This window comes from Pelodiscus sinensis, chromosome 3 (genome assembly GCF_052426305.1).
Source record: "Pelodiscus sinensis isolate ZL-2025 chromosome 3, ASM5242630v1, whole genome shotgun sequence".
Classification (NCBI taxonomy): Eukaryota; Metazoa; Chordata; order Testudines; family Trionychidae; genus Pelodiscus; species Pelodiscus sinensis.
The window spans coordinates 81,384,661-81,396,779 of NC_143054.1; the positions used below are offsets into that span (position 1 = coordinate 81,384,661).

At 37.4% G+C, this 12,119-nt stretch overlaps 1 protein-coding gene across 1 annotated transcript in view; it reads left to right on the top strand.

Annotated features, from left to right (window-relative positions):
* The window catches only part of SLC16A10 (solute carrier family 16 member 10), a 118,691-nt gene extending 107,010 nt beyond the window's left edge, over positions 1-11,681 (top strand). Inside the window, exons 4-6 of the mRNA XM_006123210.5 lie at positions 846-989; positions 3,405-3,633; positions 5,583-11,681. Coding sequence (XP_006123272.2) covers positions 846-989; positions 3,405-3,633; positions 5,583-5,815 — 606 coding nt within the window. The 3' untranslated portion in view covers positions 5,816-11,681. The remainder of the gene's footprint in view (positions 1-845; positions 990-3,404; positions 3,634-5,582) is intronic.
* Positions 11,682-12,119: the final 438 nt, after the last annotated feature.

Below are 12,119 nucleotides of genomic sequence, written 5' to 3' on the forward strand. Positions count from 1 at the left end.
AAGGCTGATTATTTTCAGATTGCAGTTAGGTTACCAGATGTGGAATTATATTAAGTAGTGACTGAGAGCCATGTATGAACATTTTATTTTTTGCCAGGTGTGGGAATGGAGTAATTCTACTTAGACTTTTTAGACATAAGAAAATACCTTGATACTTTTTGGGAGTGATATTTAAGATAACACAGGGTGTGTCTAGACTACAGAGTTTTGTCGACAAAAGTGGACTTTTGTCGACAAAACTATACCTGCGTCCACACTACCGCTGAGTTCTGTCGACATAACGTCTACAGAACTCAGCAGTTTTGTCGACTCTGGTAAACCTCATTTTACGAGGCATAACGCCTTTTGTCGACAGAGTTCTGTCGACAGAAGGTGTTATTGCATCTAGGGTTGTGTCTAGACTACAGGGTTTTGTCGACAAAGCAGCTTGCTTTGTCGACAGAACTGAATGTAGTCTAGACACTCTTTGTCGACAGAAGCTTTGTTGACAGTATCTGTCAACAAAACTTCTGTCGACAAAAGCCTGTAGTCTAGACGTACCCACAGAGTTCAGTTGCCAAATTTATGTATTTTCAAAAGCACTCTTGAATTGGATAACTGTGTATACAACTAACCAGCCCCCCTTTTTAAATAGTTTCTGATGTCAGTATCTCATGTGGCATTTGTAAAACATTTTTAAAAATTATAACAAACAGCATTGGTTTACTTTCTGAAAACTAAAATGTGGTTGAAAACAGTATGTGTGGTGGGGAAAGGGGAGAGTTATAAGAAATATTTGAAAAAAAAATCTATTTCCACCTCATCTTTTCTGCCCTTCCTTCCTTTTCTGTTCTTTCTTTCCACAGATGCAACATGTAAAAGAGAGGCTTGGTGAAGATGTACAAGAAGAGGTGCTTCTGCTGTGTCTTGGCATCACTTCAGGGATTGGACGATTGATCTTTGGCAGAGCTGCAGACTATATTCCTGGTGCCAAAAAAGTTTATTTACAGGTACAGCTTCTGCATGATAATTCAGTAGGCTAAAAGTCAGCTTTGTGCACTTTTTCTCATTCTTCTAATTAATATTTTGTTAAGATCTGAGTTGGTGATTAGGTATATACATACAATCAGTTCCATACATGCAAGACGAGAAGCGACTGTCTAGGAAGGAGCATGGCGGAAAGAGATCTAGGGGTCATAGTGGACCACAAGTTGAATGTGAGTCAACAGTGTGATGCTGTTGCAAAAAAAGCAAATATGATTCTAGGTTGTATCAACAGGTGTGTTGTAAGCAAAACTCGTGAAGTCATTCTGCTGCTCTACTCTGTACTAGTTAGGCCTCAGCTGGAGTACTGTGTCCAGTTCTGGGCGCCACATTTCAAGAAAGATGTGGAGAAATTGGAAAGGATACAGAGAAGAGCGACAAGAATGATTAAAGGTCTAGAGAAGCCAGGCTTCATGAACTGGGCTTGTTTAGTTTGGAAAAAAGAAGATTAAGGGGGGACATGATAGCGGTTTTCAAATATCTAAAAGCGTGTCACAAGGAGGAAGGAGAAAATTTGTTCCTCTTGGTTTCTGAGGACAGGACAAGGAGTAATGGGCTTAAAGTGCAGCAAGGGAGGTTTAGATTGGACATTAGGAAAAAATTCCTAACTGTCAGGGTGGTCCAATATTGGAATAAATTGCCAAGGGAGGTGGTGGAATCTCCCTCTCTGGAGATATTTAAGAACAGGTTAGATAGACATCTGTCAGGGATGGTGTAGATGGAGCTTGGTCCTGCCTTGAGAGCAGGGGGCTGGACTCGATGACCTCTCGAGGTCCCTTCCAGTCCTATAATTCTATGATATGCAAAACTATTCATTTTCATTTTAAATATAATTTTTAATGTGGGCCTTGACAGTCACAAATGAGGTGCACATATTTGCTGTTTCCAACAAATTTTGTAAATTTATTTGTTACAGAAAAATCAGACTTGCCCTATTGAGAAATGTAATTTTCATGAGAATTTTAAGAGAAAAACAGCTTTTTGTGTGTGAAATAGTATAACTTTTGTGTATTCCAAAACACACTTTTAATTTCAATGAGAAAAAATTGGAAGGAAAATGACTGATTTTTGTTGTCTTGAAACCAGGATTATTTACTAGTTTCACCAACATTTTTTTAGTACAACTCTACTGGAGATGGATGAATTAGTGTGCCTATCATTATAATTTGTGTGATTGCATGAAACCTTACTTTTTTGACACACGAGTGTCACGAGTGGTGTGATATTTTCCTGCTGTGTGCATTACTTTTTTCTCTCAGTTTGAGAACAATTTAAAGCAGGCTGCCTCTGGGTGCATTTACACAGCACTGTAACTCAAAGTTGCATAGCTCAAATTGCATATCTTATTTCAATGCTATTTCGAAGTAACTCATTTTGTCATTTGGTGCTATGATTTGGCGCTTTCTAAATAAAGCGCTATTTCCAAAATCTCCATAGAATGAGGTTTACAGAGATGTTGGAATAGCTACAGAGAGACAGGCAGTCTTTCACAACATTATTATTCACAAAGTGTGCAGTACACCAGTATCTTTCATCTTCAGTAACTCTAGTTTTTAATTAAATGCCTGATTGTTAAAACTAGATATCTATGCCACTAAGATTCTACCATCATATAGTGAAATGATTAACAAGGGCTCTCCTTGCAGGGGGTGCTGGGTGTCTGAGCTGAGGGGTGCTCTCAGCTAAGCTCAGGAGGGGTGTGTATGAATAGGCTGGTGGGTATCCTTCAATTGGGCTCTGGGTCCTAGGACTTGAGAGTATTTGGGCTGGGGGACCTCTGTGGTTGTGCTCTGAGGAAGGAAGTGGTGCAAGTGTTTGAGCTGAGGGTCAGGGAGAAGTGGATGTCTGGTCCCCTGATAGGACTGTGGAGAGGAAGGATCAGAGAAACAGGAACTGGATTGTCATAGGCTCTTTTACACTCTACTCTAGAGGGGGATTTTTAGCATGTGTTTGTTGTTATAGACATAGTTGCTGACTGGTTATGTGGAAAGAAATTACCAAAATAATTAAAACTGGCCTGATTTATATAGTGTTATTTTGACAAATGAAAATCATGTGCATTCTTTTTTATTTTACTATCTCATTGGTATATATTACTTTTTCTATACTGTAGTTGCTTTCTTTTATTAAATAAACATTGTCAGCAGATGTACAGGGTTTTTTTTTTTTTTTAAACATGTTGATGTACTGGGAAACTGAGTCACTTATTACTGTGGAGTAAGTAGTAGAAACTTTGGCAGGAAGCAAGGGACTTTTATGTGGGGTTTTTATATAGTAAATATAGGCAGCCTATTTAATTCCTCAGTTATTACTAAGCGTGAATTTATATCCTATTTTGGACACTCATTGATTTTTTTTTTAACTTTTTCGACAATGTATAGGTGGTTTCATTCTTCTTGATTGGCCTGATGTCCATGATGATTCCACTGTGTCATGTCTTTGGAGGTCTCGTTGCTGTCTGCCTCTTCATGGGTCTATTTGATGGCTGCTTCATTTGTATCATGGCTCCTATAGCATTTGAGCTGGTTGGTGCACAGGAAGTCTCACAGGCCATAGGATTCCTGTTAGGACTCATGTCTGTACCTATGATAGTTGGTCCACCCATTGCAGGTAAATGTTGTAACAATCTGTATAGCTAACATAGATCAATTTATATCAGATATTCATTTTCTGAATTCAAGATGAGGCACATTAGCATTTGTCTCCTCTTAAAGTTTTGTGCCATTTTGTTTGCTCCAAAATATAGGGTTACGTATCTTCTTTCCCTGTATCATTGATTTATCTTTAGTTTCCCTAGTTTACTTTTTGTCCTTGAATTGTTTTTTGTCCTTGGTATCTTCAAACACACAGGTATAATAGTTTGGCCTCCAAAAAGGAAGAACAGGCTTTCAGGTTGCGCTTAATGTTCTGTTTCTATTTCTGAGTGTACAGCCATAATCTGTAGTCCTTTGATCATCATGTGTGCAACCAACTAAGACTGTATCTGTTCTGCATACCACTGACAGCAACATGTAGTGTATATACAACTACCTGCTGCAGTGAAAGGCAGGCTGTATCCACACAGTGATGTGTCTGCGTAAGGCTTTGCAGTGGGGAACTGCCAGAACCTTTTCCCACTGCTGGAGTCTTTCATTGTGAGGGGGAAAAGACTCTAGCAATGTGGAGGCAACAGGACACTCCTCTGCTAAAAATAGTATTGTAGACCAGAGGAGGCATTGCTTGTGTTGTGGGGTACATAATCACAGGGTTCCTTAGACCTTAGTCCATCCTGTAATTTTCAGCATATATAGTCATATGCTTCCAACTCATCCTAGGTCTACCCTTTTCTTGTTGGATTTTTTGGCTTTCAACTGAGAGCCATTATTGGTGGTAGGTTACAATCCATTCATAATACATGTCCCTAGACATTGATGTCTTCTCTTACAAATGATTTGCAATAGAAATCTCACTCTAGCTATTTTTCTGACCTCATTGTTCGTTTTTCTTTCCTCATAGGTTGAGGAAAGGTCAGATCAGCCCTGGCCGCTGCAAACAGGGGCTGCTTGGTAGCAGCAGCCTCTATCTGTGGGCTGGCCCAGCTCCTTGATGGGACCCCTGCAGATGGGCTGCTTTGCAGCAGCCTCTCCTATTCTCCTCCTCCCCTAAGGATGGTGCTGGGGGAAACGGCTTTTAAGCCAGTTCCCCCCAGCACCAGCTCCTGTCCCTTCCCGCCCCCTTGCTGCCTCTGATGGGGGGAGTGAATACTCAAATCACTATTTGACTATCTGATAAGCTTATGCTTTTACATCCCTCCTGCTAACATCATTCTGTTACTATATATATGCTTTTAAAAATCTTTGCTTGGGTTAATAATTTGAATTTGACAGAAATGACATTTATTGGAGCACAAAATACCATATTCTAAAGCCAAATATGATTTTATGCTTGGACATATTTTTCAAGATTAAAATGTTAGTTGTTGTTCAATAAAATATATTAATAAACAAAATGTTCATTATAGAATTTCAGAATTTGTTTCTTTGTGGAAGTAAAGAAGAAGAGAGAGAATCCAACTTATTTTAATCTTTTTATTTCTAAATTATGGCCCATTAAGAGAGCAAATCAGTTGATATTTTGCAGAGGATACAGATTGGTGAGCTGGCAAATAAAGGCAGTGATGGAGATCAACCTGGACTGTTTGGTAAACTGGGTGCAATGAAATGTGTATTAATGTAGGCAAATGTAAGGAATACATATAGAAACAAATAACAGGCAATATTTACATAATTGGAAAACTGTACCTTGAAAAACAGTGACTTGACAAAAATCAAGGGGTCTTTGCTGATAACCAGCTGATTGTAAGCTCAGAAAATGGTACTCCTGCTAACCTGATTGAGACTTGATGTTGTTATTGGAGTAGATACCTAAATCATTAGGTGAAATTGTATATAAACGGTGCTGTACTGGTGGTGATAATAAATAGATCCTCACAGCCTTAATGTCTCTGAATCTATGAATACGTAATGCAGCTGCTGAGATTTTATTCAGAGCATATTCATGATAATTCTCTATTTCCCCAGGTATACTACGTGACTACCTAGGTACCTATGATGTAGCATTTTACCTGGCTGGAGTTCCTCCCATTATTGGAGGAATTATATTGTGTTTCATCCCATGGGTTCATGAACAGCAGCAGCCAAAAGAGAAAGCAAAAGCTGTCAAAGAAACAACTAAGAAAATGCTGGAAAACGAAAGCACTTCAATCTCAGGCCCAGCAGAAAAGCCCAGTAAAGAACCGGAGTCTGTCGTCTGATGCTTTATCTTTTCACTGGACTGAATTCATTTTTTATAGGAGTTAGATTCCAATTCTGGATTTCAATTGAAATTAGCATATTATTTTTAATGGAACTATTGCTCAGACTGCAGTTTTGTTTGGCAAAGAGCTAAGAACCTTTTATATCACTGAGCAGCTCATTTAGGAGTTCCCGAGTCTAGTTTCAATCTATATTTTTATGGCATTTGACGTTTATAGTATCAAGATATACCTAGTGATCCTGCACCGAAGGAAATATTTTGTTCTAATCCATCAGAGCATATTTCTGGAAGTGTGAAAGCTGTTGAGTTTAACTGACTCTTCAAGGGTGACTTCAATAATTTTACAAACTATGCAGTGGAGCAAATTTTTGTAGTGTTTTCCTGGAATTTCTGGTACCTCTTATGACTGATTTTTGTTTTGATTTCTTGTGCCATTTTTAACACTTTCTAAAATTCTATATTATGATCTTGAATAGTCATCTTTTTTATCCTAATTCTTGCTGAAATTATCTTGCATTGAGAGCTAAATTATTTAACAGATCCTCAGCTTTACTTTCTCTTAACATTGTTGTATTTGCTTATGCCTAGTCTGAGCCACTTTTATGCTGATTTCTAAGTAGCCTAAACATAAAACATTTTAGGATCAGTTTATGATAATACATATATTAAACACTCAAAGTGAAGGACATGAACTCACACAAGCAAATAGTCAAAATTAAGACTGTTAAACCATTACTACATCATCCTTTGTCCCCCCAGTGCTATAGTGAATCTGATTCTTTTTCAAGTAAACTTTGGAATAATTGATAATGTTTAAACCATACGAAGTGCAATACTTGGGTATAATAATATACAAGTTAGACAAAGACCAAATTCTGAATTTCTGTATTTTTCCTTCAAAGATTTTACTCTTTAAAAAATAACAAAAAGACAGCTTTAAGTGATTAAGTGTTCAATAAGATGCAGCTGTTCATGCCAGTAAATGGAAACCTATTATACATAAGAGCCATTAAAGCAATATTAAACAAATCAGGAAGAGATTTTGCACTACGTGAATATTACAGGATTATGGTTCTTCAAAATTTTGCATGTGATACAACTGCATCTTTTCAGGAAATATAGAGAAACATTTTGCATGAACAATTACTTACCTTTATATTTATTACGTGTGTACTCTTAGGTATTATAGTTGGGGTAATTTTTCCCAATATGCATTACTTTACACTTATCCACATTAAATTTTATTTACCATTATGTTGCCCAATCACTCAGTTTGGTGAGATCTTTTTGAAGTTCTTCACAGTCTGCTTTGGTCTTGACAGTCTTGAACAGTTTAGTATTGTCCGCAAACTTTGCCACCTCACTGCTTACCCCTTTCTCTAAATCATTTATGAATAAGTTGAACAGGATTGGTCCTAGGACTGTCCCTTGAGGAATGCCACTAGTTACCTCTCCATTCTGAAAATTTACCATTTATTCCTACCCTTTGTTTCCTGTCTTTTAACCAGTTCTCAATCCATGAAAGGATCTTCCCTTTTATCCCATGACAACAAACATGTGGACAAAGGGGATCCACTAGATATAGTATACTTAGATTTCTAGAAAGCCTTTGACAAGGTCCCTCAACAAAGGCTCTTGTGTAAATTAACACCTTCAAAGAACTCTAATAGATTAGTAAGACATGATTTCCCTTTACAGAAACCATGTTGACTTTTGCCCAACAAATTATGTTCTTTTGCATGTCTGACAATTTTATCCTTTACTATTGTTTCAACTAATTTGCCCGGTACTGACGTTAAACTTACTGGTCTGTAATTGCCAGGGTTGCCTCTAGAGCCCCTTTTAAATATTGGCATTATATTAGCTATCTTCCAGTCCTTGGGTACAGAAGTTGATTTAAAGGATAGGTTACAAACCACAGTTAATAGTTCTGCATTTTCACATTTGAGTTCTTTTAGAACCCTTGGGTGAATGCCATCCGGTCCTGGTGATTTGTTACTGTTAAGATTGTCAATTTGTTCTAAAACCTCCTCTAATGACACTTCAATTCAGGACAGTTCCTCAGATTCATCACCCACAAAGGACGGTGCAGGTTTGCTTCAGTCTTCACGGCTGAGGATATTAGGGAGATTCCCAAAGAAATCATTTAGTCTCTTTGCAATTGATTTAGTCTCAATCAATAGTCTCTCTTTACAGAAACTATATGGGCAATCACATTATTCTTGTTCTTGTGTTTCCTTCCATGTAATATTGTTCAATATTTTGTGTTATCATTGAAAAGTCACAGAAACCTATGTGTATTGTAATGTGAAAACCATCTTATTAATTTCATTTGACTTTGAAAAGAAAAATGAATATTTATTTACTTGCTGATGATTTCAAAAACTTGTCTATAAAAAGCTAAGAATGAATTCCATTAGAAATGGTCAAGAACTGAACACAAGAAGGAGCCATAGGGATCTGTACTTGAGCCAATGCTATTTAATATTTTCTTCCAGACAATTTATAAAGATATTTTATTGCTGCAAATTTGTATAGATGACACAAATAGGGTAGTGGTAAATAATGATAGAATGATCTAGGTCAATGGTTCCCAAACTTTTCGGCATCACGCCCCCTTTTTGATTTTTGAAAAAACCCTCAACTTCCCCTCTCCCTCCCAAAAATAGCAGCAAAACTTGTTGAGCAAAAAAAAAAAAAAAGGAACTGACCGGGACTGAAAAACAGTTGTGGCCCCTTTAATTCCCAGGACCAGTGTTTATTAAACAAACAAACAAAAGGTGCTGGTACTCCAGGGGAACAGTTGTTGATACCTCCCCTCCCGCAAAAGCTTGCCTTTTTAAGAGCAGAGCAGGAATTTCCCTTTTAAGGAGGCCATTTTGAAATCTGCCTAGGATGCTCCATCCTCCCCCCCACCCCAGCCAGTCCGCACATATTCCAACAGACACCTGAGCCAGGAAAAACAGAAAATACCGGACATTTCACATGGTATTTTCTGATTTTTTTTTTACTGGACAGACTGGGCTCTTTCTGGGGCAGGAGGAGGGGAGGCGATTGACCCGGGGGGGAGGGGAGGGGAGGATTTCTTTGTGCCCCCAGGTTTGGGAACCTATGATCTAGATGACTCTGCAAAGTGGACCCATTTGAAAAATGTGTTTTATAACATAAGCAAGGTCATACAGCTAGAATCAAAGAATAATTTCTCAATTACAGGATGTGACTGAATTTTTGAAAGTAATGATTCTGAAAGGGACTTAAGATTTTTTGTGATTAACCAATGAAATGTGATGGCTGAGCTAAAATCACCCTGAAATGAATAAATGGGAATACTGAGTAAAAATAGAGAGATGGCATTAGTTATGTTGATGGCATTTGATTGATCATTGTTACAAGATTATATTCTATACTGGTGTTCACGTTTTAAAAAGTATGTTGAAAAATGGGAAAAGTTACTTAGATATCTATGGAATCAGTGTCTCTTGAAAACATATCCAACCGCTGGCAAAACAAACAATAGCAATCTTTTCCCCATTCATATGAATTCACTGTTGCATGATCTGGTCATACAGTTTTTGTAATTCCCAACTGAGTTTCTGGATAACAGAGTCAATGCACTCAGTACTTGAATGTTGTAGCTTTGACTTATAGAAATCCATTTGCTGATTAAGCACTCAGATACTACAATGATAGGTATAAGAATCTAATATAGAATTGTGGTTTTGGTTCCAGGATATATGCAGAAGAACATTTTAAAAAGTAAATATTTGTCTGAACAGAAAGCCAGTAGTTGAGGAAAAATAATTTAGGTTCTTATTTTTTAACAATGATGTAAGCACAGTACCTGTAATTCTTCATAGTGTTTTTATTCGTAAATACTTGGCTGACACTTTTTATATGCCTTTTGTTCTGGTATATGAAAGGTGTCAAAACAGTTTTAAGAATTTCAGAATTGTGTATAGAAATCGTAGACTGGCTTTATTTTATACTACAGTGTGTGCTAACACTGAAGACACTGACAAGTGGTTGAATGTCTTTGCAGTATTATGTATATTATTTTGACACCAATTAACATTCATATTGGCAGCCTTAACACCATTTTTTTTTCTAAATCTGTTTTGTTAAAAGCATAAGGATTAAATGTCTGTTATTCATGGTGCTAAAATAATTGTAACCAAAACCTCAAATTACTCAGAATAAAGCAGTGCAACTTTTGTAGTCTGGCACACTCAGGGTCTAACTAGTGCTGAACCAGAGTTTGCCAAACCATAGGAAGTCAATATTGTACTAAGTGGGTCTCTTTATTTTTATATCACTGAAGTGAATAAACGGAATAGCCATTGCAATGCTGTTTAATAATGTGTGACTGATGCACCCTATATAAGCTTATGACTAGTCAAGGCTTATCAGCTCTTTTTATAACTGTTAGTGTTTACACAATTTTATTGTATTGGTACAAGGAAATAAGTAGATAAAGCATACAAAACATGCTTATGAATGCTTAGCAGCATTATCAACACTTCCGTTGCTTGCTAGGCTCTTGGAAGACATGTAGGGGTATTTTAGAGCTAAATAACTGCATAGAACATAGAGAGCAAGGACTGGTAGCTATAAACAAAATTTATGGGATCGTGGAAAACTTGGACACACCCACGATAAGCAGACATCCAACTAATTAAAATCATCCTAGACAATGGATGTTGCCATACTAAAGGTTAAACTTTTATAGCTCATCAGTGGATTTTAGTTTTATAGGTATCACTATAGTCCACTTAGGTTTTCATATGATCTACTCCTCCCTCAGATTTGCATTTCTGTATAGAAAAAAAGAACTGCTTACTTACCTATTTACAATTACATTCTGATTAGATTTGCTCCATTTAACTTGGAGTTACATTACATTTTAAATGAATATACGGTGCAGCCTAATTCAGTTTAATCACACTGGTTAAATATGAAAACCTCCTGAATGATTTAGGAGCCTAAATAATTGACTTTCAGTGGCACTAAGGCTCCTTTTTTACCCACTGTTAGGGTTGCCTAGCCTCCTGGAGTCAGCATCAATCTCCCAGGGTATGTCTACACTACCACCCTAGTTCGAACTAGGGTGGTAATGTAGGCAACCAGAGTTGCAAATGAAGCCTGGCTACACGCGGCACAGAGTCCGCACTAGCGGACATTTAAAAATGGCGGCGCCCGGCTTTGTGCAAATGAAGCCCGGGAAATTCAAATCCCAGGCTTCATTTGCAACTCCGGTTGCCTACATTACCACCCTAGTTCGAACTAGGGTGGTAGTGTAGACATACCCCCAGTGACTAATAAAAGCAATCAGGAGATTTTAATATGATATTTAAAAAAAAAAAAAGACATTACATCATGCTGGGGGGAGGGGGAACCTCCCAAAATAGTTTGAGTTGACAAACCTACCCACTATGACTATTTGTCCTCTTTTGTAAAATCCCTATTCTAACACGTGAGCTATATGATGGGAAGCCTGTACATAAAAAAAGAAAATTAGACTAGGGTAGACACTGTTGTAAACTAGCAAATTATGATGGAATAACTTTCCCTAACATTCCCTAAAGGTTCTGGCATAAACATTTAAATGTAGATTTCTGTGCTGAGTGATAACACTGCTCTTGATCTTACTCAGTATTTTAGAACTTTTCTCAACATTTTAGTGCATTTTATTAAGTTTTTATCTTGCATTATCCATTTTGTAATGTGCAATCAAATGTAGAAGAAATAAATCACTTTAGCACAATTAACTGTTAAACCATTTGGGTTGACAGATTCTCCTACATGAAAAAAATGTGAAATCTCTTCTTACCTGAAAAAACTGCAATAAATTTTTAATGCAAATTGCATATATTTGTGTGGTGTTTTATGTCTATATTTAAAATTCCTCAGAAAATGAAATTCAAACAGAAGTAAAACTCTCTACAAGAAGCACAAAGTTGTAATTTAGAACAGAATACAGCATATTGAACTATAGTCTTCTAGAGGGCGGGTATCATGTCCGGAGTATAACGCTGAGCCAAAGAACGTCATTGGCTCATCATTTGGTTCATAATTGAAGTCTAACTTCTGGAGGTAAAAATGGGCGCTCTAATGGTTGGTTCTTCACCTTCAGCTCCCTCCACACACTCCTGTCCTCTTGCTCCATTCGCATCTCCAGAAGCAGCATATTCCTCCACTTGCTTAAGTGTTCCCTGGCCAAGTGGGCGGATTGCATTTGCTCCTTGAACATGTCATCCCTAGTCTGTTTTTACCAGAGCCATGGGAATGTGCAGCATGCTCAGTGC